General features: G+C 64.5%; 2 protein-coding genes across 2 annotated transcripts in view; one reads left to right on the plus strand and one right to left on the minus strand.

Moving 5' to 3' along the window:
* ONECUT3 (one cut homeobox 3) overlaps positions 1-608 on the plus strand; it is a 19,781-nt gene extending 19,173 nt beyond the window's left edge. The window contains exon 2 of the mRNA XM_042927804.1: positions 316-608. Coding sequence (XP_042783738.1) covers positions 316-608 — 293 coding nt within the window. The remainder of the gene's footprint in view (positions 1-315) is intronic.
* Positions 609-5,023: 4,415 nt separating this feature from the next.
* Positions 5,024-23,567, minus strand: ATP8B3 (ATPase phospholipid transporting 8B3). Its single transcript, XM_042927767.1, is given in 29 exon segments — positions 5,024-5,268; positions 5,271-5,706; positions 6,863-6,990; positions 7,281-7,419; positions 7,612-7,851; positions 8,008-8,091; positions 10,130-10,353; positions 10,461-10,851; positions 11,075-11,192; positions 11,429-11,504; positions 12,359-12,470; positions 12,552-12,716; positions 13,204-13,316; positions 13,395-13,586; positions 13,967-14,123; positions 14,213-14,244; positions 15,899-16,107; positions 16,235-16,425; positions 16,913-17,001; positions 17,085-17,243; positions 18,501-18,583; positions 19,023-19,093; positions 19,199-19,271; positions 19,685-19,746; positions 19,972-20,070; positions 20,918-21,031; positions 21,460-21,551; positions 22,015-22,073; positions 23,249-23,567. Coding segments are annotated over 28 exon segments (4,044 nt in total). The 5' UTR covers positions 22,064-22,073; positions 23,249-23,567; the 3' UTR covers positions 5,024-5,122.
* Positions 23,568-24,135: the final 568 nt, after the last annotated feature.

Below are 24,135 nucleotides of genomic sequence, written 5' to 3' on the forward strand. Positions count from 1 at the left end.
GGGGGGGGAGAGGAGGGGGTGTCAGAGCCCTGGGAGAGAGGGGTCCAAGCTCTGGGGGGTAGGGAACCGAGCCCTGGGAGGAGGGGACCGAGCCCTAGGGGGAAAGGGTCCTAGCGGGGGGGGGGGGGGGGGGGGGGGGGGGGGGGGAGGAGGGGGTGTCAGAGCCCTGGGGGTGAGGGGTCCGAGCCCTCGCGGGGGGGGTGGCCAGAGCCGTGGTGCGGGGGGCGGGGACGAGGCCCGCGCGGCCCCCTCCCCTGCGAGCCGAGCTGACCCGCGTCCCCTGTCTGTCCCCGCCGCGCCGGCCCGCGAACACAGCCTGCAAACGCAAGGAGCAGGAGCAGCAGAAGGAGCGCGCTCTGCAGCCCAAGAAGCAGCGGCTGGTGTTCACCGACCTGCAGCGGCGCACGCTCATCGCCATCTTCAAGGAGAACAAGCGGCCGTCCAAGGAGATGCAGGTCACCATCTCGCAGCAGCTCGGCCTGGAGCTCAACACCGTCAGCAACTTCTTCATGAACGCGCGGCGCCGCTGCATGAACCGCTGGGCCGAGGAGCCGGGCGCCGCCCCCGCGGGCCCCGCCGGCGCCGCCGCCACCTTCTCCAAGGCCTGAGCCCGGCGGGGGGAGGGGCGGGGGGGGGCGCTGGAGGGGTGCCCCGCCCCGGGGAGGGGGGGACGCCGTGCACAAGAAGGGCCCCTCCGCCCTGCGCCCCGCCCCCTCCAGGCCCAAGGGAGCCCGCCGCGCCCCCCCCACTCCCCCCCCCCGCCCCAGCGCCCCGAGGGCCGCGGAGGAAAACCAGGGCTCGCGGCGGCGTCCCCCAAAGCGGGTCAAGAAGCACATACTAGAATAAACCGGGTATTGAACAGAAGGAATTCGAAGAATAAGCCCCCCCTCCTTCCCCGGCCCCCGCCCCCCACGCGGGGAGGCCCGGCGGAGCCCCCCCTCCCCAGCCGAACTCCCACCGACCCCGCCCCGGACCCCGCCCCTCCCCGAGTCGCCAAAAGCCCGTGGGGCTGGGTCTTCCCCGCCCCCCCCCGCCCCCCGCCACCCCCCACCCGCACCGAGACCAGCCCCCTCCGCCGGCAGAACCACCCCCCCAGCCGAGAACCCCGCTGCTCGCCCCACACCCCCTCCCGGCGGCCGGGGTTCCTTGTGCCAAGAATCGCCTGCCTTAACGTCTGGGGAGGGGTCGCAGCAGCGGGGGCCGCCGGCGCCCATGGGCGGGCGCCCTCCCCCACCCCGTCCCAGCCCGGAGGGGCCGCCGAGCTCAAACATGCGGGTACATTCCAGACGCCTCCCCTCCCCGGCGCCCCCACCCCCCGCCAGTTCACTTTACCTTTCGGCACCTTGATGACACGCAGGGAGAGACAGACCCCGGGAAACAGGAAAAAAAAAAAAAAAAAAAAAACCGATTCCACGGAGGAGACACCCGCACGCACGGAATCCCCGCCGGGCGGCGCCGGGCCTGCAGGGGAGGCAGGGGGCGAGCCCGCGCTCGCGACTCTCTCTCCAAGGAGCTGAAGCCGATGCTGAGGAAGGTGGGGTCCTGCCTGCTCCTTTTTTTGCCAAAAAGAAAAAAAAAATGACAGACAAGGGGGAAGGAAGGGTCAGAAATGAAGATGAGCCCCCCCCCCCCACCCCCAGCTCGTCTCTCTTCCCTTCCTGGTGACCTCCAAGGTGACCTCCAAGGCTGGCCGGCAGCTGGATCCCAAGAACCCCACTCCCCACGGTTCAAGACCTGGAGGCTAGAAGGAACCTCGCCCCCCAAACCCCGGCGCGTCCACTGCCTCCCAGGGAGGTAGTCACCCCCTCCCCCCTTGAGAATGCAAAAGACATTTCTAGTGAAATGCCCCCCCCCCCCAGGTAAAGGCTACCTCACTCAAACGTTCTTGTCTGTGATTGGATAAATCACGCCTGATACCAAAGATTCCCCCCAAGGACCTGTGCTGGACGCTGAAATGCCCCGCCTGGGACCAGGTGTGCCCTCAGGTGCGCCCCGCTCCCTAGCAATGAGAGAGAGAGAGAGAGAGAGAGAGAGACAGAGAGAGGGAGTGAGACAAGGAGAGAGAGGGAGAGAGAGAAGGAGAGAGAGAGGGAGATGGAGAGAGAGAGAGGCAGAGAGAGAGAGGGAGAGCGAGAGGGAGACAGGGAGAAGAGAAGAAGGAGGGAGAGAGGATACTGAGGTCGATGAGTGCCTTTTTCTGGAGCCAAAGATGTGTGTGAAATGTTCTCTTGTCCTTATCGACTCACTATTCTCCCGGCTTTTGAAGCAACTGATTCGAGTGATGCTTCTAGAACCTTTGGGTGTTGGGGCAGAATCCTGAGTCCTTGTCCCCGCTCAGCAACCGTCCCCCCAAACGCGCACACGCTCACACGCTCACGCGCACACACACACGCACGCACGCACACGCGCACACCGCTGTCCTTTCCGTGGTGGCGCTGGGCACTGGAGTCTGGGTGGACGTGACCCCTTCCTTCTGTGCCCACTATCACCTGGGCCCCACTGGACAGACCTCCTGCTGGCAGGGGACAGGGCTTCTCCCACACTCTGTGCTGGGCAAGTCATTTGCTCAAGCAAGGATCAGAGGCCAGAGGTCTCTGTTTTGTCCCCTGTTGGAACGTTAGGAACCGGCTCGGGACCATTCGGATTGTGGAACTTTCTCACTACGGTGACCTGTGGTCAGATCGGGTCAAGTCCCACGAGCCCCGGGTCACAGAAGCAGCCCCAGATTCCAGGGTCCCTTTCAAACACACACACACACACACACACACACACACCAGCTCCGTAGTAGCCCCCCCCTCCAGCGGGCCCTCACCCTACCCTCCCCCTGACGCCCAGCTTTTGTCACCAAAGACCATTCTCCACGCAGGGAATGACGTATCCAGCACAGCTCCTTTGAGCCTTTGACAATTTTCTCTGAAATACCTCAAAATATTTAATGTATAGTTTATGTGATAAAAAAAAAAATCCTTAGCTAGTTTTTGGAATACGTGACTTGAAGCTTTATACCGTTAAATTATAATTTTGCAGACGATGGTATGTCGTTTCTTTGAAGAGTTCCGTGGGAGACATATTGAATGTCAGGGCAGTGAGAGCCGGGCGGTCAGAGGCCAAGGGCAAGGCAGCGAGCGCGGGAGGCGGAGAGCGCAGACCGGCGTTTACAGATTTCTTACTCAAACGAGTCCTTTAGGAAAGGCAGGAAGAGAGAAGGTGCACCTTTCTTCTCTCTGGTGTGTTGTTTCTCGTTTTCTGGAGTCATGTCTTATAAGAGTATTTATTATTCTATGTGTCCTGTGTTCAAATGTACTTTAAGAAAAAAAAAAAAAAGGAAGAAAAATGAAAAAAAAAAAAAAAGACAGTGGAATTTGATTTGATGCATGACCTACTGTGCTCGGGGTGGGGCGGGGGGTGGGGGGGCCGCTCAGGGCCCCAAGATTCCGTGTCGCATGGTTGTGTTTCGTGCCGAGTTCGGGTTCGGTCGGGGCTTCTTCGCGCTGCTCTGTGTTCGTTTTCCCCTTTCTAAGGATCTGTGTCCAGTGGCGGGAGGGGGACGAGGCCTCAGGGGGACGGGAAGGTGGAGGAGGCAGCGGACCCCCAGACCCCCGTCTCCACCTCCCGCTGCCCACATGCCACCTGCCCGTGCCAGCCGAGGGGGGGGGGGTCCTGGGCCTCCTGCTCCTGGTTCTCGGGCGCAGGAGGGTGTCGCTGCCCCCTCCCCCAGCCCGGCTGGTTTCACGCTAGCATGAATTCCCAAGTGTCTTGTTCACAGGAGAGAGACAATCAGCCAATTCGAGTCTTGTCGCCCAGGGGGAGCGGGGCCGGGGTGTACCCCAACTTCTGATATCCGAAGGGCCCTCTCGAGACACCCGCTGCCCCCAGGCAGGCCCCCAGCCGGACTCCTCCCACACCCTCAGCCTCCTCAGCCCCCTTCCCTCCGGCCTGAAATGGGGGGGGGGGGTGCACATCTGTGGAGCCCTCCCTCCCAGCCCACGTCGGGACCCTAGAGAACAGAGAGGCCCCCCAAAAATCGTGAAAGCGGGCTCTGGGGCTGCACCCCTGCCTGTGACTCCACTTGGGCTGAGCTCACACCGGGGCAGAGCCCGCCTCCCAAGACAGCCGGGGAAGGGGGCTTGGGGTAGTGAAGGGAGGTTCACCCCAAGGACCCGAGGCCCCAGATCAGAGGGCAGGGGCGCGGCACACACAGTCCAGGGCTCCCCCTACCCAGCCCAGCGCCGGCTGGAACGTGGGCCATTTCCCAGAGTAAACCACACCTGCCCCTCGGTCCCGGCTCCCCACTGTGGTCCTGGCAGACAACCCCCCCCCAGAGGGCTGGTTTTGGGGGGGGCCTTCTCTTCAGCCAGGGGTGAGGGAGGACCAAGAGGCCGCTTGGCCCTGAGTGTTTAATCAAGACTGGACACTGGGGCGGCTTTGGGGGGGGGGCACCACCTACGTCATCCAAAGTTCCCCCCCCCTCCCCGATGCTAGATGCTAGAGGGAACAGAAGCCCTGTCCCTCCCACCCTCAGGTGACAGGCTTAAAAGTTAAAAAAAAAAAAAAAAATCATCGTCATTGTTAACCACTGCTGTGCTGGATTTGTTGTTTTGTTTTTCTCCAATAAATTATTTTGTACTCACTCACCTGGACGTGTGTGTCGGCGGCAGGGAGGGGAGGCGTGGGGCGCGGGGAGGGGAGGAAGTCTGTCTTTGGGCCGCCCCCCCCCCCCCAGCAGCCCCGTGGGGACGCGCCCCGAAGCAGAGGGGAAGACACCTGCTTGGGGACGAGGCTGCCTGGGGCCGGACGCTCGCGGGTCCACGGAGCACCCCCAACCCCGAGGGCGTGGAAGCCCCCCCCCCGCCCCCCCCCGCGCGGCGTCCCCCCACCCCCGCCCCGGGGCGGCGGCGGGGCTCCTCCTGCAAATCCCGCCTGGGCCACTAGAGGTCGGTGTTCGGGGTTTTAGCGGGAAAGCCGGTCGCGGGACCGCGGATGTGACAGGGGCAGGAAGGAACGAGCCTGGCGCAGCCCTGGGGAAGGTGGACCCTGGTTTATTAGCAACAGAAAGGGACGTGGAGCCTAGTCCCCCGGGGAAGGCCGCGCAGGCCCGCGGGCGGGTGCGACGCGGGGCGGGTCACTGCTCTTCGGGGGTCGGGGGTCGGGGAGGGGCTGCCCCGCCGCCTCGGGCGCCACTGCGCCCTCCCCGGGCACGGGCAGTCACCCCACGGGGGACACCTTGCCCCCCTCGTCCGCGGGCTGCTGGGGGGGCGGGGGAACCCCGACGGCCCCGGCGCCCTCCCCCTCGACCACCGTGACTCCTCCCGCTCCCCCCGCAACGTCTCCTGGGACGCCCCGGACCGCCAGCTCCCGCGGGGAGCCGGGGATCTGAGGACGGCGGGCTGCTCGTCCCCCGTCCCTCGAGGACACCTTGCCCCGGTGCTGGTGCCCCGTCTTCCCCAGGAGCGACATCTTCCTGGAGCACCGGGGGGACTCCTGGATGCTCGGGGACAGCTCTTCGTGGCACGGGATTATCTGGCCCATCAGCATGTCGTTGTCGACCCCCGGCGCCCTGCGCAGAATCGTGCCCTGCGTGATGAGCTCCGCGTAGCCCTCGCGGTGGGAGAAGGCGTAGCTGGAGCGCCGCCGGCGCGACTCCCGGCGGAGGTAGGGCGCAGGTTCCACCGCTGTGATGTCCTCGCTCGGGGCCTCCTCCACCTCCTGCCCGGCCGAGAGGAAAGCGGCGGTCAGCAGGCTCCCACGCCGTGCCCACTGCCCTCAGGTCCCTGCTGCCGGTGGGGGCAGTCAGAGCCCCTCCTTGGTCACCACCCACCGACCAGGCCTTCCCTCCCTGAGCAGAGCCGGTTAGAGTCCCCTCCCAGGCTGACTTTGCGCCAACCCATCAGATTCCTTCCCCGGCACCCCACTCTGGACCAGCCGCCACCAGGTGCCTCGGGTGCCCTCTGGTGGCAAAGCCAGGCGAGGTGAGCCGGGGACAGCCAGGTGTCCCGCCTGTGTGGCAGAAGACGGCAGGTTTATGGCCATGTTTGGTCGCTATTCCAGTCACTTCTGGGGCCCATCCCGGCTGCAGCCTGCCCTTCTGGGTTCTTAGGGTCATGTGAGCCCCTAAGTTCCCACGCACGCCTTTTTGCACGGTAGCAGAACGCACGTAACACGAGATGTACCGATTTAACCGTCTCCAAGCACACAGCTCAGAGGCGTCAGGCACAGTCACACTGTCGTGCACCCACCCTCCATCCATCTCCAGAACTTTCCGTCTCCCCAGACTGGGGCCCTGTCCCCATGAAGCACGGACTCCCCGCCCCTGGCTCCCACCATCCACTCTCTGTCCCTGTGGACGGGACTCCTCTGGGGACCCCCTGTGCGTGGGGTCACGCGGGACGTGTCCTTCTGTGCCTGGCTCCTGTCACTGCGCACGGTGTCCTCCGGGTCCGTCCACATGGTGGCAGGATGTCCTAACTTTCTCAGGCTGAACAAGATTCCAGCGTGTGGAGGGACACGTTGTGTTTACGCTTCATCCACACATGGACCCAGGGTTGTTTCTAAGTCCCTTCTCTTCCCTAGGCCATTTCCTGGTTTCTCTGTCATCTCGACCCCCAAGCCCCAGTCATCTGGGCAGGAGTCCGGTGATGCTGGAGTGCGCCTCGTCGTGCTCCTGGCCAGCTCCACCCTAGGAAGGGGTGGTTTTCCCTGGGGAGCCTGGGGCCTGTCATTTGGTCCCCCTGAGGGCACTGGCCACGCACCTGGGTCTCCATTCCCAGCACCCCCAGCCCCGCATGTCCGGGAGTGTCTGCTCCGGGCACAGGCTCTGCCTGGTGGGGTCCCGGGAATGTGCGATGGGGACCCCAGCCCTCACCTTGGGGCGTGGCTTCTCGAGGGCTTGGTAAATGACACGCAGGGCCAGTGTAGGCAGGGTGTTTAGTGACACATTCAGCAGGATCACCAGCAGGATGGAGGGGTGGGACAGCACATTGCGGTCAGCATCTGGGGACAAGACAGGGTCACAGCCCGGCCCGGGGTGGAGCCTCCCCTGAGCCTGCTTGGTGGCCCCTCCTCCCGTCACCCACTTCTCCGCCCTCTCCCTCCACCCCCGGACACCTTTGTGCAGATTCCCAAAAGGCACCGATTCCCCCTGCACGGGACACCCCCCCCCCCCACACACACACACACACACAGCCGAGAAGACAGAGGCTCACAGAGGCACGAAGCGGACATTGTGGCATGGATGCACCCGTCCCCAGGGCCCGCCACCCCATCCCCTGCTGGGGGCTCACACAGGAACGGGAAGTTCTCAGGGGAGATTTGGAAGAGCCAGAAACTCTGGCAGCCCCAAGTGACGACCACGTAGAAGCAGAAGCTGAGGAATATGGCCAGCACAGACAGGACCGTCCAGTACTTGATGATGAGTATGGCCTGAGCAGGGAGAGAAGAGCAAGCCAGGGTGGTGGCAGGAGGCTCAGGGCAGGGCTCATGGAGGCGGGCGGGGGCTGAGTCCCCAGGGCCCACGAACAGCAGGCCCTTGACAGGGTCACCTGAGCAGTGACATCTCGGTGGCTCACGTCCAAGGCCCCACTGGGGGGGAGACAGGCCGGTGGCCCCGCCTACCTCCATGGTGATGGACAGCAGGCTCGACAGGGCCACGACCACAGAGAAAGACTGATAGTCACTGAAGCTGGTGGGCCCGGCCGAGTCGTGGCTGACCCACAGGGTCACGAAGAAGTTGACCAGGGAGGTGGCCGTGCCATGGGCAAGGGCCTGGAGAAAGACCCAGTAGTTAAAGAGCTCGTCCTTCTGGCCTGCGATGTAGAGCTGGGGCAGCTCCAGACTCCGCTCGGCACTCACGTCCTGGGGGTGGGGCACAGGGGGGAGGGGCAGGCTCTTGGGACCCGGTGGCGCGTGGGGGACGACCCCAGCCCCGCTCCCGGCCCCCAGGGGGAGGAACGTAGGGCAGAGACAGGGGCGTCTACCGGAGAGGAGGAAGCGAGGCCTTGACTGGCTCACCTGCTCGAAGAGACCAATGTAGAGGACCGGGAGTGTGCTGAACAGCAGGTTGAAGAGTGCCAGGAACCAGCCTTCGTACAGAGGCTGGCACGGGAGGGGGAGGGAGAACGTGGTCAGCCTTCAGGAGCCAAATGGCCAGAAACAGAAACGTGTCTTTACCCGAGGAGACCCACCCAAGCTGGCTGGACCCCCTGGGGAGGATGCCAGGTGAGCTGGGAAGTCAAGGCACGATGAAGGTTGGTGCTAAGGCCAGGGATGGGTCACAGGAGGCTTGATAAAGGCCGGAAGAGAACAAGGCAGAGGGGAAAACATAGTCTGATTGTTTCGAAACTTCGCCTTTGAGTCCTTGTTTTAGCTGGATGGCTGCGATGCGGAACTACGGGGGGGAGGGGGGGGAACGGCTAGAGAATGTGTTTGCTGGCCGTTCCCGGTCTCGGGGGATCACCGCGTGGAAGAGCCCTCAGGGACAAGCAGCCCCCCTAATGACAAATCCAATCCAGGTGACAGAATAAGGGCTTCAGTTCCAAAACCCGCTTCATGCGCGTGCTGCAACTGAACGCGTAAGTAACAACCAAACATTTTACGAGAATCAAGGTTGTCACTGGGGCAGAAAAGAATCACAAAGCGGGTCCGCGGAAAAGGCTAAGCTGAGCCCGGTCCCGTGGGACTGGACTCAAACATACTGCTGTGGACTCCGTTTCCAGTATCCACAAAGACAGAGGGATAGATACAGACAAGACATGGCGACGGATGTGCCTCTCTACGAGGTTAACATGTGTCCACTTCCCGGCTCTTGTCAACTGAGAGAGTAATCCTGTAGCATCCCGGGACCGATGAGCACACCAAGCACTTAGATCTTGGCGTCTAACTACCAAGAGCCAGGGCTCCTCATGGAACCCGCTGATTGCAGGGTCGGGGCAGGGAAAGTACAAAATGAGCGGGGCAGTTCTGGTAGCACCAGAAAGAGGGGGTGTAGTCGGAAAAGACCAGGTGCACGTCAAAAGGACAAATCGGGGACGATGCCCGCGACAAAATATACAAGAAAGTAATATCCGCGAGTCTACACGGACAGGCGTCGGTACTGAAAAAATACACAGAGGAGAAGGGACAAATGTGGAAAAACTGAACGCCGCCCCCCACAAAGATCCAGAGCAAAAGATGAAGCCTGCGTTCAACACTGGAGTGGAAGTCCTAGCCAGAGCAATTTCCTTAAGAAGAGGAAATATGTTACTCGAACAGAAAAGGGAGAAGTGAGGTGCCTGCGGGGCTCCGTCGGTTAAGCGTCTGACTTCGGCTCAGGTCACGATCCCACGGTTCGCGGGTTTGAGCCCCGCGTCGGGCTCTGTGCTGACAGCTCGGAGCCTGGAGCCTGCTTCAGATTCTGTGTCTCCCTCTCTCTCTGCTCCTCCCCTGCCCGCGCTCTCTCTCTCTCTCTCAAAAATAAATAAACCTTAAAAAATTATAAAAGAAAGGAAGGAAGGAAGGAAGGAAGGAAGGAAGGAAGGAAGGAAGAAAAAGGAAGGAAGAAAAGCAAGAACTAAGACTCTCTCTTTGCAGAGGACACAATCCTATATGCAGAAACTCCCCAAGGATCCACAAGGAAGCTGCTAGAACCAACCAACAGACCAGCAAAGTTTGTCTCCATACACCTGCTGGTGTGGTGGGAGCAATCCCAAAAGCAAATTAAGAACATTCCAGCTTACAGAAACATCGAAGAAATACCTGTAAACAAAACAGTGGGGCAGCCAAGCAGTATCTACTGACCTACGGCGCCCCCGGTAAAGCTCCCTCTCACACGCTGGGGTTTGGGGGACAGGGAGTTCCTTCCCTCTCTCGGGCCGTCTATTTTGAGACAGCTTCCTGGCCCGCAGGAAAAAATGCCCTTCCAATGCTCCAGAGTCTTGCGGTCAGGGACCCAGCCCCCCCCCCCCCCACACACACACCCCAACCCCTCAGTGGCTCAAATCCTCCTCTTCTCCCCTCGAAGGAAGGACTTTGGAGCACCTGCCCCCACCCCCACCCCCGGCTTCAAAGCTCCAACGTGCCAAGCATCCCCGGAGACCTTGGGCACAGAGCGGGGGCAGGACCCCTCCTCCCTTGCCCGGCGCGCGTGGCCGCGCACCTGGGCGGTGAAGCCGCTGTAGAAGGCGAACCAGACCTGCGCCATCATGCTGGCCAGCGTCTTGTACACGAAGTAGCGAAGGAACTTGCACACCCGCACGTAGGACCAGCGGCCGTGCACCAGCAGCAGGCGCTTCAGGAAGCAGAACTGGGCCAGCGCGTAGTCGCTGTTCTGAACCGCCTGCATGCCCTCCGGGCCCGCCAGCCCCACGCCGACGTCCGCGGCTGCGGGAACGCGCGCGCAAGCGCGCGCGCGGCCGGTCAGCCCGGGCTCTCCTCCCCCCACCACCACCCCCACCCCGCCGCCGCCCCCCTGCCGCCCCGCCACGCACTCTTGATCATGTTGACGTCGTTGGCGCCGTCCCCGATGGCCAGGGTCACCGCGCGCTGGTATTTCTTGACCAGCGCCACGATCAGAGCCTTCTGCTTGGGCGTCACGCGGCAGCAGATGACCGCTTGGCAACGGGCGGCCAGCTCCACGAAGGCCCGCTCGCGCCGCACCTCGGGGCCGTCGCGGGCGCCGGAGTCCTTGACCCGCGGCCCCAGCCCCGTGCCCCTCAGCTGGATCCCGAGGGTCCGCCACATCAGGGACACCCTCTGGGCGCGCAGGAAGTCCGTCGTCCGCTCGCCGCGCTCCTGCCAGGCCTCCTCCACGTCCATGTCCACGTCCTCGTCGCGCACCAGCGCCCGCGGCTCCTTGCGCAGGGACAGCAGCAGCTGGTCCTGGCCGGCGGGGGCGGGGCGCGGCGGGGGCGCGTCACCCTGCACCCCTCCGCTCCGGGCAAGGCCCCGCGGGCCCAAGCCAGGCAGGACTTGACCGCGACCCGCCCCTCCCCTGCTCCGGCCCCTTCCGCCTCGCCCCGTCCAGCAGCTCCCGCGGCCGGTGCGCCTCCCAGCCCCCTGCCCTACACCAGGGGCGCTGCCGTGGCCCCGAGCGGACACTGACCAGGAACTCCCCGTTGATGACCATGGCCACCTTGGTCTGCTGCAGGAAGCGGCTCTGCAGGAGGCCCTGGCCGGCCAGCAGGCCGTCGTTGCTCCCCCAGTAGGCCTCCAGGATCCGACTGCAGGGGAGGGGGGGGGGGCGGGTCAGCAGCCGCAGGGCACGGCCTCCCGCCTCCCGCCCCCCCCCCCCCCACGCCCCTGCCTCGTTGTGCCGGGGTCCCCCCCCCCCTCCGGGAGCCCCACCGGGCAGCGGCTTCGGGCACTCCGCAGACCCCCCGGGGCCGCTCGTATGCCGTGGGTGCGGCCCCCCTCCCCATCCCCGGCTCGCCCGCCCGCCCGCACCCCGACTTCTTACGTGATCTCCTTCTCCTCCAGAATGAGCATGTTCTCCGACAGCAGCTGGCAGGCAAAACCGATGTTCACCGCCGTCTCTGCAAACCAGCCCAGCTCAGCGCCCCTGGGGGCCACGCCCACCCTGCTGCGTGGCCCCGGGCCCCCACAACCGCACCAGCATGCCCCTCCCCCTGGCCACGGGGATTGGTTCAGAAGAGGGCCCGTGACTCAGGCCGGCCAATGGCAGCCAGCCCTGAGTTTTTTGGCTGCCGCTCTGAGCAAACGGGGCTCCGCTTTGGTGCGTGGCCGGGGCTGGGCTCCTGGACGAAGGGAGGGTGGGGCGCGGGGCCAAGAGGTCATTGGGCATAGCGTGCCTAGACCCCACGGGCCCTTCTTGGAACCCACACAAATGACTTAATTTCTTTTAAAATCAGAAGAAAACATAATGATAATGACTGTGATCCAGCTCGGATATTTGTCTTGATCCCAACGCAGCTGCGAGACGTCAGTTTAAGTATTTTGTGTGCATGTGCCTGGTGCCCACGTAAGTCCTAATGCGGCCTCGGGGGCCACAAAGAACCCACAGGGCAGTGGAGGAGATTCGGGGCTCCAGGACCAAGGGACCGGCGGGCCCACGCCACTTTGCCCCCGAGTCACTGGGTAACCTCCAGCGCCTGCTCCCAGCCCTCTGAGCCCGGCTCCGCCCACCTGTCACACAGGGGCATCCCGGCCACTCAGGAAGCCTCGGCACAGGGCCAGCCCGCCCGATGGAGGTGTCGGGGGGGGGGGGGGGGGGACCCCAGCATTAATCGTGCCCGTTCCTCCCTTCCCGGCTTGACGCGGAGGGCAACGCTGAGCCCGGACAAATGGGACAGGGGGGCGGTGGCCTGTCCTGGCAGGTGAGGGGCGCTCTCCCACCCATCCCCCTTCTCTCGGCGCCCCGGGGACCCACCTTGCTTATCCCCTGTGAGTACCCACACTTTGATGTTCCCCTGCTTGAGACACTGGATGGTGTCGCAGACGCCGTCCTGGAGTCTGTCCTCGATGGCTGTGGCTCCCAGCAGCTGGGGGCGGGGCCGGGGGGGGGGGGTCAGCGCCCTGGCAGAGGCGGGGCGCCCGGCCCGGCCCCTCCGCGCTCCGCCCACCTGCAGGCCTTTCTCCATCTCCTCGTACACCTGGTGCAGGGCGTGGGCCCGGTTCTGCAGCCGCAGGCTGGCTTCCCGGTGCCGCTGGCGCCACTCCTCGTACGTGTCCTCGTCCACCCTCTTGTAGGCCAGGCACAGGGTCCGCAGGGTCTCCTCGGCAAAGGACTGGGGGCCGGGTCGGGGGGGCCCTGGCACCACCCCGTCGCCACTCTGCCTCCCTGACACTCTTCCGGCCCTGCTCCCTGCTTGGGGTCCCCGAACCTTGCCCCCCACCCCCAGGGGGGCTGCTCTGGCTCAGCCCCCCACCCCCACCCTGTACCCAGCTCTGTCCTGCCTCCACACCTCTGCACCTGCCCTTCCTCTTGTCGGGAACCCCCTCCCTTTGCTTCGGCTTTGCATGGCCATTTCTAACTGTTCCTCAAGACCCTCAGCACAGCCCGGCCAGACCCTTCCCCGGGACCCCGACAGCCCCTGACCCTTCCCCTGATCCCTGGGCTTTGGAATGTCCGTACCGCACACAACCTGGACAACTGCACGTGGCCAGCCTGGGTGCCTGCCACTTCTCTGCACACTCTCCTCCTCTGCCCGCCTCTCCCTGACCCTCACCCCCTGCCTTACCCCAACAGCCTCCCCCCCCCCAGCAGGGACTCACAGCCAAGGCCTCCTCCGTGGTCCACTCTGTCATGCCTTTCTTGCTCAAGCGCTCAAAGATGACCACGTCGGCGCCTTTGGTGTAGAGGTAGATGGCGCCCTCGGGGTTTCGGACTGCAGAGGGAGAGGCCAGGCTGCCCACACACACTCTCCCCTGCCCGCCCACCCCCCGCGCGGGGCGCGAGCACTCACCCAGCACCGACATGCGCTTCCGCATGCTGTTGAAGTCCATCATGGCCAGGACCTGATACACCCGTTTGTCCCCCAGCTCCATCACCGTGATGCTGTCCTGCGTGCGCGCCACGAACACGTAGCCAAAATTCCGGGCCGCCGTGACCAGCGCCTCCTCGTCCGGGGATGCCGCCTGGTACACCGGCTGGTCTGCTGGGGGAGGGAACCGCGGCTGGGGCGGGCGTGTCCCCCGAGAGCTTTCCTCCATCGGGACCGCCACCCGTCTCCAGAGCGCAAAGGAGGAAACCAGACGTTCACAGGACGGTGGTCTCTCGGGCTGGTACAAGCTCTAAGCCCGGCAAAGGGAGGTAGGTGCGTGGACCCCGGTCCGAAGGGCCCCCCGCTTCCCACAGCAACAGATCTCGAGCCTCGGGCCTGGACACCCCTAGGCCCAGAAGAGGTGGGGCTTGGGACAGGGCCGAAGCACCCTCCAAGCCCAAGGAAGGGAGCCCTGGGGAGTGGGCTGGACCGTCTCGGGAGCCCCAGGGCCGGAGCACCGCCCCAGGCGGGGAAAAGGAGGTGGGCGCACTCACGGTCCTTCTCCTGGACCATCACAGTGTGACAGATGGCCAGCAGACGCCAGAACTCCCGCACCGCCTCGTCCGTGCGGCCCCGAACGGCTCGCAGGACCTCCGCGTTCCGGTAAGGGAACTTCCCGTCGGCAAATTTGTTCCAGAGGTAGGGGTTCCCCTGAGGGGTTGGGAGGGGACAGGCCGGCTCTGGGTGGGCCCCTGCTCGCCCCCACCCCTATCCCGTGCTGCAGGGCGGCCGAGGCTCACCTTACATGGGGCCTCCTCCTCGTCGTCGGGGCCTGGGGAAAGACCCAGCTTCAGGCCTCAGCCGCCGCGCCCACGGGGATCCCGCAGCGCCCACCCCCCCACTGGCAGGCTTCCCGGGGCCACTGGAGACGGCCGGACAAGTGGGCCTGGGCCTCTGGACCCGACACCCCAACAACCAAGGACCCCCCCCGGCCACAGCTTTGCCTTCTGCACGAAGGAGAGAAAAGAGTGGCATGGTTTCCAGAGGTCCCAGCAGCATGGCCGGGGTGGAGCCCAGCCTCATGCAGGCGTTTTGTTTGATCTCTTCACGGTGTCTTTTCACAACTTGGACCTGCCTGCCTACGTTGAAAGATTGGGGTGATGTCACAGTCACACACACACACACACACACCGGGTCCACAGCCCTTCTAGAAACATCAGAAGACCTGGCCTGGGGCCGATGTTGCTTGCCACAGGCCCCGCTGCTCCCTATCGCCCCTGAGATCCCGGCTGAGGGTGGGGTGGGCTTTACCAGAGGGCACGGGCCCATTTCCGTCTTCCCGTTACTACCCCGGTGGGTGCTCTGTCACGTCCTGGCCAAAACCACGTCCCCCCCTTTATGATGGCCAAGAGGACCCTGCCCCACCACTTTTTGCGTGGTCTGCGAGCCAAGAATGGTTTCCACATTTCTGGGGCGCCTGGGTGGCTCAGTTGGTCGAGCACCTGCCCTCAGTTCAGGTCACGATCCCGTGGTTTGTGAGTTCAAATCCCACATCGGGCCCTGTGCTGCCAGCGCGAGGCCCACTTCAGATCTTCTGTCCCCCTCGCCCCACCCCTCCTCTGCTTTCGCTCTCTTAAAAATAAATACATATTTTTTAAAAAGAGAGAGAGAGGGGCGCCTGAGTGGCTCATTCGGTTGAGTGTCCGACTTCGGCTCAGATCATGATCTCACGGTTCATGAGTTCGAGCCCCACGTCGGGCTCTGTGTTGACGGCTCGGAGCCTGGAGCCTGCTTCCGATTCTGTGTCTCCCTCTCTCTCTCATCCTCCCCTGCTCTCTCTCTCTCTCTCTCTCTCTCAAAATTAAATAAACATTTAAAAGAGAGAGAGAGAGAGAGTTTCTCAGATTTCTAAATGTCTGGGAAAACATTGAAAGACGATCATCTTGTGCCACGTGAAAATGTTAATGAAATTCCAAATTCAGGACTGGCCCGGTCGGGTAAGCGTCCGACTCTCCATTTTGGCTCAGGTTGTGATCTCACAGGTCGTGAGTTCGGGCCCGTGTTGGGCTCTGTGCTGACAGTGCTGAGCCTGCTTGGGATTCTCTCTCTCTCTCTCTCTCTCTCTCTCTCTGCAGCCCCACCCCACTTGTTCTCCCTCCCCTGCCTCGCAAAAATACATAAACTTAAAAAAATAAAATAAAGAAATTGCACATTCAGCGTCCCCAAGGAGAGGTCTGTCTGTGAAAACCGAAAGACTCCTATTCCGTGACACGTGTAGACGCTGACACCCCACGGCCCGCGTCCACACGCAGGCTGCCGTCGCGGGGCAACGGCCGACCCGAGTCTCGACCGGGGCCGGGTGAGCCGAGAGGCCCACAGTATCGCTCTGTGGGCAACGTGGGACGATGCCGCGCGGCCACAGTTCCGTGGCCCGGAAGCACAGGGCGTGGGGCCGGCGTCCCCGGGACCCGCGGGGTGGGACCCACCGTAGACGATGCCGGCGATGCAGCACTTCTTGAAGGTCATGACGTTCTGCGTGAGCGTGCCCGTCTTGTCCGAGAACACGTACCCCACCTGGCCCAGCTGGTCGTTGAGGCTGGTGCTGCGGGCCTTGGCGGGCACGTCCTGTGGCGCGTAGTACATGTGTACGTCCCAGTTGATGAACATGCTGTTGCCCAGGTAGATGAACTCGACCCTGCGACACACTCCTGGTCACAGCTCCGCCCCCGCTCCTGAGGGGAGGGCAGGAAGGGGCGGGGGGAGCCGGGCAGGAAGGGGCGGGGCGGGGCGGGGAGGGGGGGGGGAGCCGGCCAGGGCCTCACATGACGAACATGGCCATGGGCACCATGACGCTGAGCAGGATGAAGAAGCCCCAGAAGGTGAGGAAGGTCTCGGCGGCCACGCTCTGCACGTGCCTCGTGGACACGTAGTGGTGCTTGGCCTTGAACTCCTTCACCTTGGACCAGAAGCCCAAGCTCAAGGCCACGGAGATCAGCACCAGGGACAGAAAGATCTGGAAGGCAAGTGGTGGGCATGCGGGTGACCCCGGGTGACACAGGGGCGCCCCGGGGACTCACCGACAGGGGCACTCGGTGGGGACGGGTGGGCGGGCCGGGTCCCCCGGGCAGGGGCGCTGCGGGGGTGGGTCCCCAGGGCAGGGGCGCTGGGGGGGGGGGTGCGTACCCGGGGAGGGGAACTTGCAGGCTCTTTGTCGGCCTCTTGAGCTGCTGTTGTTTCAATTATTATTACAATAACTTCAGAAAAGAGAACTAATCGGGCAAAACCCGCAAGCCGCCTAAGTTGAGCGCAGGCCATCTTACTATCTCCTGCGGGCCTGGAAGGCGTCAGAGTTGGGGCCACAAGGATGTCACTACTTGGCCCTCATCCTAACAAGAGATCCTCCGGCCCACAGACCCGTCTGAGGATCAGGACGCACGCGCTTTTGCACAGGAGGGAAACGGAGGCCCGAAAGAGGACGGCGGGGGCCTCGGGTGCCTCACCAGGGCCACCAGCCTGTTCAGCAGACGGTCTATCCTGCTTCTCTTCGGATGGATCTTGCCACAGTTCCTCATGATCTTGGTGTCGAAACCTGTGGGGTTTGCGTCTGCTTGTCGCCCGCCCGTCCTCCTGGCCTGCACCCCCCCCCCCGCCCCGGGCCGCCCCGGGCCGCACCGGCGTAGATGACCAGCCCGTAGCAGGTGTCCGTGTTCCGGACCTTGCAGCCGCGCAGGAGCACGTTGCCGATGTCCAGGGGGTGCTTCCTGCCGTTCCACTCCAGGCACCCCACAAAGTGGTGCAACCTGCTGTTGGGTTCCTCACACACCACCTTGCCTGGGGGCCACGTGGGGGGGAGGTCAGGTAGCCACAGGCTCGTTGGGGGGGGGGGGGCTCGGCCTGCCCTTTCTGAGTTGGGGCGGGGGGACACCGCTGTCCCCCTCCGGCCCCAGCCACCCGCACGGGGCCCGCCCTGCCCCACTCCGGCCCCGCTCACCCCTGCACCACCCCCAGGCAGCCTCCTCCTGCTCCAGAGCCGGCCCCTTCCAGCCGCAGGGGTCTTGGGTGCGCGGCCCCCGGCCTCCCGGACTCAACCTCCTCAGAGAAGCCCTCCCTCCCTGAGCCCCCTTCCCCATGGTTACAACCCTGGGACGACATCATCAACCTGAGCTCTGTGGGGGTAGGTGCCAGCCTGGTCTTGGTGACGCTGAGGCCCCGGGGCCCAGCCTCGCGCTTGGCCCCCAGCAGGTGCTCAATAAATGTGTAAGGAGGGAAAGAAGGAAGGGACACCAACATCCGACTCCCTGAAGCCACAGGGGACAAATGCAGGCACTGTCGTTTTCCAGAAGGTGGTGGGAGAGGTCCTTCCCACCACCAGTCCCGCTCGTGTTCGAGCAAATCAAGGCAGGATGAAAGGCTGGACCAGCGCAGGGTTAAAATGGCCATGGGGTGTGGACCGGGACCCTGGCAGGGAGCAAGCCCACACCTCCTGCCACCTCTGTGACCCCAGTCTCCTCCTCTGAAAAATGGGGCCATGCCTTCCAGCACCGCTCCGTCAGGTCAGGGCCTAGAGGGAGCAGTGGGGACACGTGCAGCCACCCTCCCCACGAGCGAGGCTTTTCCCCAGATATCAGACATGCAGCCGGTGCGTGGATGTCAGGAGCGAAGGGGCTGTGGCTCAGGACAGAGATTCGGCTCCCGAACCAATCAGAGCAGCCTGCCTTTGCAACAAGACAGGAAAAAATAAAGTCCCCTTGCTGGGCCACCGTGCAGGCGAATCGCGAGCCCATGTACGCAGGCCGCCTTTTCAATTAAACCACCAAAACTGTTTGACTCGAAGCGGTCGTGTTTCATAAATAAACTGTAAAGCCTGATAAGATGCTGCCCTGCGTATCGTAACAATAGAGAGAATGTCCCAAAAGTCACGTTGATTGAGGGGCCGTGAAACATGAATCCCGACCCCCAACGCCCCCTAGACACCCCATTGCCACGCCCCCAAACCCAGCGAGGTGGGGAAGTTTTGCACCCGCTGCCCAGAGGGGCAGGCCCACACGGGGCAGGGGTGTCTGCTGTTCCCTGCTTGCTGCCTCTCACCTTGGAAGGATGCCATCTTCCTTATACTGGTCAGCTCGTGGTGGGTGACCGGCGGGGCCTGCCTGAACTTCAGGTTGGTCTCCCTGGTGATGAGACGGGGAGCAGGTGAAGGGATGGATGGACGGTACCAGGGCAAGGCACCTGCAGCCCTTCCCAGAGTCCCTCAGACACTCTTGCTAAGCACCGACGGTGTGCCGGCTGCCGACCAGAACACCGAGGCCCAGAGAGGGAGAGGGCCTCGCCGAGGCCCAGAGAGGGAGAGGGCCTCGCCCAAGGACGCACAGCGTTTTTGCCACAGGGCTGAGGCCACGCCCTAGGCCTTCTCACGCTCAGGCTGGCGCACACGAGGGCCTCCAGAAATGTCGGCACAAAGGTAGGTCCCTTGCTCTGGCCTAACCTTTTGGCCCAGCTGGCTCGCAGGCACCCCGCCACCGTTCCCGGGGCGAATGACCTAACTCTTCGGCCGCTGGGGAAGTTCTTGCATCCAGAGCCCCAGACCCCTAGTGATGGCCCACGGCTCACCCATCGATGTCTGCAGTTTCCACGTAGCACAAACTGCTGGGCTCGGTGCTGGCCAGCAGGAGTAAGTCGGCCTGGGGTTGGGAGGGGTGGGGGGCAACAGCATTGCTCAGGGGGGACATAGGAAGAAGGCAAGCAGGAGGCAGCCCGCCCCGCCCTGCGGTCGGCCACCAGCTCACCGGGACGATGTTGTCTTTGTGCAGGCAGACCACGTCTCCCACATACAGGTCCTCCCACTTTCTCCACAGGAAACTGCAGGGGCGGGGGTGGCAGTGAGGGGGGTCCCTCCCAGGCCCAGCCTTGGCCACCCCAGCCGGGAGAGCGGGGCTTCGTCTGCAGGTCCTGGCCGCCCACCCCCGGTCCTCCTGGAGGTCCGGCCTTCCTGGCCCCCCAGCCCCAGGTCCCAGGCCCTTTCAGATCTTCCCCGCCCCCGTCTTCAGCTGAACCCCCATCACAGGGCCCGTCCCGGCCTTGGTAGACAGCAGGCGCTTAAGCAGTGCCGGCTGGGCCGCTGTCAGCCTCAGCCAGGATGTCCAGGAACACAGAAGGTTCCGGGCCCTCTGTGAGGCACTCCTCCCTGGCCTGTCCCCGATCCCGGCAAGCCGTGCTGGGGGCCTCTTGCCCCGGGATGGACCCCACACATACATGGGGCCACGAGGCCTCACCTCTTCCCCACCAGGGTCTGGCAAGGCCTGTTGTTGATGATTCTGTCGCTTCTGTGTCGCCCCTGGGCTGACAGGGGAGCAGGTCAGAGGGACGGCCCTGCCCCCAGCCGGGCCCCCACGCCACCCCGGGGGGAAGGGCTGCTGGGCAGGAAGGCAGATTCTGCCTGCCCACACCACGCCCCTGGCGGTCTCTCATGCGACCTACCACACAGCCCAGCACCCCCCACACCCAGGGCTCTGAGGACCCAGCCGGCCCCCTCCACTCGCCAGGCACCCCGGCCACTTACGATGTCGTCCACCAGATCTCGGGTGGCCCGGATGACGAGGAGGCAGATGAGCGGGACAAAAAGAGTGAACCAGGGCAGCGTGGAGATCTCGGGGAGGCCCTGACGTGGAGGGCGGGTCATGCCGGCCGCCCCCCCAGGCACCACCCTGCCCGCCTCCCGCTGCCCTCCCACCCGGCACACCCAGCCTTACAGCCTGGCATCCCGTGTCCACCTGCTGACCACCCCAGCCCAGGGCCAGGCCCCTCTCCCCCCAGACCTTGGGACAACCACCCTCCTGTCCCTCTGGCCCCGGTCCCCATCACTGGTCCCTACCACATGGTTTGATGTCACCCCTGCCTGCCCGAGGCACCTGAAAACACGCGTCAGGGCCACTGCTGGGTCCCCAGTGCCCAGCACACAGTAGGTGCTCAATAAACATTTACTGGATCTTTACTCGGAACAGAATGAGACGCTGGGTCAGGGTTCCCTGGAAACTGCCCACCCACCGAGAGAGGAAGGTGTCCAGGCTGGATGCCGGCCCCCCTCGTGCCCCACCCAGACGGCCCAGGCAGTGGGAAGGGCCCCCACAGGTCCTGAGAACGCGCTTTGACCCCTGATTCCTCCTTGCCCTCTGGGTTTAGCTCAAAGGGCTGGGGCCAAAGGCGGTATGTCTGAAGCTGTCCATCCTGACGGGGGCGGGGGGGGGGGGGGCGTGCCCTCCTTGACCTGAAGGAGCCACGCACGCACCTCCCATAATTCCTCATGCATCGAGGACTCCTCTGTGCCAGGCCGTGGGCTATGCAGTGGGGACCCAGCAATGAGCGTGGGGGGACAGACCTTGCTCCACAAACCACACAGACAAATGCACAGTGAAACTGCCCTGGGTCTACAGAGCCGTGGGGCAAAGGGTAGTCAGGGAGGGCTCCCTGGAGGAGGCAATGTGGGCAGGCGGCTGACCCCTCCACACCTGGAGAATGATGATAAAAAGGAAGTAGAGGTTCGACACGCGGTGGAACTGCTCATACAGGTTCAGGGGCAAGAAGGAGAAGACGTTGTACTTGGCCGTGTGGATGACATTGCTCTGGAACGACAGCCAGCGTGGGATTGCTGCCCGGCCGGGAGGCCCCTCGCCCGCCTGCCCCGCCTTCTGGCCGCTACCAGCATTGATTGAGCATCTACTGAATGCAAGGTCTTGAGCCAGACTTTACTGAGCGCCCAAGGGAGGCAAAGCCTTAAGCCAGCGTTGACTGAGCCCGTCCTGGGCGCAAAGACTCGGGGAGCAGAGCCGTGAGCTCAGCGTTTCCCAAAGCGTGGCGCACGCAAGAGGTTTTAGGTGGGGCGCCGTGAACATATTACACTTTAGAGGTTTCATATTAATATAACTTAACCCAAACTGGGGTGGGATAAGGGGGGAGGGGCGCCAGCACCCAGCTGGGGGTGCTACAGTCCTGGGGACTGAAGTCCAGGGAGGGTGCTGCGGGGGAGGGGGGCAGAGACCCGGGCGCCCACCTTATGCTTCCTCCTCTGCCAGCACAGGAAAGACTTCTCCTTGAACTGGCTGTTGTAGTCCCTGCTGTTGGCTTCCAGCTCCCAGGTGAACGCTGAAGCCAGAGAGAGCGGGGCATCACGCAGGGCAGCAAACACAGGCTAACGACACCCCAGAGGAGGGCCGAGGGGCCCCGGGGGGACCCAGCCCTGGGGACGCTCAGCTCACGGACAGGGAGCTGGTAAACAAACAGGACGGCCCGCGGCCCCCCGCGCACAGTAAACTCAGGGGGAGCGCCCCTCGTCCCGCCGCCCTGCGCCAGTCCCTAGGCCAAGAAGAGAACAGGCTCTGGGAGACCCCTTCACACCCACTCCTTCCTCAGAGCGCTAAACCGGGGCCCAGCACCGGGCTCCAAGGTGTCCAAGGCTGCAGGCCCCGAATCCTGAGTCTAGCATTCGGTCATCGGCTTTGGGGCCGTCAGCCGGTGAGCACCCACACTGGGCCTCCTCGGTCCCCCCCCTCAGCCCCTGCACTTCGTGATGGCCCTCGGCCCCCTCGCCAGGACCCAGGACACGCACCGGAGTTCTTCTCCTCCTCGAGGTCCTCTCGGTAGGCGAGGCTGCCCATGCTGGTGGGGCTGCGGGGAGAGGGCCCCAGGTCGCACCAGCAGCCCGGACGGTGCCCGCTTCTCTGCCCCGTCCCAGGGCTCTGACGTTCCAGCCGCCGGACGTGTCCTTCTCTGGCCGTCCTCAGGCCTGGCGGGGCCCAGGCTGCCCCCCAAACCTGCGACAGCCTCACACCCAGCAGCTCCCAAGCTAGCAACCCAAGGTCGCCTCGTCTTCCCCCGTTACGGCCCATCGCTGGGGTGAGGGGTTCTACCTCGGGCCGCTGCTCCCCGCCAGCCCCCATCAGCTCTCCTGGGAGGCCCACACCCACGTCCTCCGGGGTCTTCCTGCCGCCCCTCCTGCCCCAATCCCCGCCCGGCACACCCAGCCCTCTGAGGTGCTCCACCAGTGTTTGCTGAGTGACTAAATGGGGCCCCAATGCTATATGTTAGATCTCACGGACACGAGGGCCAAGCTACCCAGAGAGGTCTGAGCATGGTCTCGGGGCAGCTAACCCTGACGGAGGAGATGCAGGCGACCCCAGACCTCCCACGGAGCCTGGAACCTTCCCACCCTCTAGTTCATGCTTGGCCCTTGCCCTTAGACGCCAGGAATCGGAGTCTGCCCAGGGGACCCACAGCAGCCACCAGCACTCAGCAGCCCCCCGCCTCCGGGCACTGGGCTGGCTGTCCCCCTGGAGGGGCTTTCCCCGCATGCGCGGTCAGTGCGTCCTCACCGTTCTGGTCTCAGCTCGTACTTCTCAGACCGTCCACGCTTCTTCAGGCGCCTCCTCTGGGCTCCCCCTCTACCTGGGGCGTCCCCCATCCCAGTCCTGCTCCCCCTCCCTCCTCTGCGTCTCTCCCTGTCTGGGCCGCCTGCTGAACTCAGAACCTCTCAGGGCAAAGACGGCTGGCATCTGAGCCAACCGTGTCCCCAGGCCCCGAGTGGGAGGACCTGGCTCAGAACCAGTTCTGCTGCTCCCGGGAGCCTGAGCCGGGCCAGTGTCCATTCACCGGATGGGGAAAAGCGAGGCTCAGGGCGAGCGAGGCTTAGCCAGTGGGACCCAGAGCCCGGGAGACCCAGCGGAGGGCAGACGGGGTCGGAGGAAAGCTGAGGTGGACAGAATCCACCCCACGTTTATGGGGGGGGGGACAGGAAGACGCCCCCACCAGGGCTGGCTTCCCCTTCCTTCCCACCCTCAGCTCACCGGAAGCCTCGAGCATCCCGCAGCGGCGGCGGCCCAGACGCCGGGGCCTCCACAGGACCCCGGGCGCTCCGGCACCCCCACTGGGCTCCGCTCCGCGAGAACCTCCAGGGACGCCCCGCCGCGGCCGCCGCGACCTCACGCCCTCAGGCCGGGCGCAGTCCAGAGAGGGTGCGAGGGCACCCGAGGACGCACAGCAGCGGGAGCGCCGCCGCTCACCCGCGCGGGCCGGGGCGGGTGGTCCTCGGGCGGCCAGGGCGGCGGACGTGCCGGAGCTGTTAGCCGGGTGCCAACCGGCCTGAAACGGGCGGCGCGGGCGCGGGACGGGGCTGGGGCGGCGCGGGGGCGGGCCCGGGGGCGGGGCCTTGTCACGCTGGGCGGTCCTTAGGGGCGGGGCTTTGCCGTGCTGGGCGGGCCCGAGGGGCGGGACCGGGTGGGTTGAGGGGCGGGGCTTTGTCGTGCTGGGCGGGCCCGAGGCGGGCCGGGGGGCGGGGTCCTGAGGAACAGGGCGGGCCCGCGGGATCGGGGGCAGGGCTAGTGGGGTCTTGCAGAGAGCTCCCAGGCAGGAGGTGAGGCGGGGTTTCACCGCGCGAACCTAGACAGAAGTCAAGGTGGGGCGAGGCGGGCGGAGACTTACGGAGAGGACCGGGGTGGTGGGGACCCGGCAGAGATGGAGCCTTGGCGGGGGGGCGGGGGGGGGCCTCTGGAGCGGTGGCAGGCGGCGGTGCAGGGGTGGGGAGCGGCAGGCCCAGATCCAGGGTTGGGTCTTTGCAAGGAGCTGAGGGATGTCAAGATAAGGGCAGGCTCGGACTGGGGAGGATCAGTGGGCGGGACCTTGCACCGCAAGGCGGGATAGGGGGCCTCGATTCGGGCCTGGGTACTAATCGGCC

The sequence above is a fragment of the Panthera leo genome, chromosome A2, assembly GCF_018350215.1.
Source record: "Panthera leo isolate Ple1 chromosome A2, P.leo_Ple1_pat1.1, whole genome shotgun sequence".
Classification (NCBI taxonomy): domain Eukaryota; kingdom Metazoa; phylum Chordata; class Mammalia; order Carnivora; family Felidae; genus Panthera; species Panthera leo.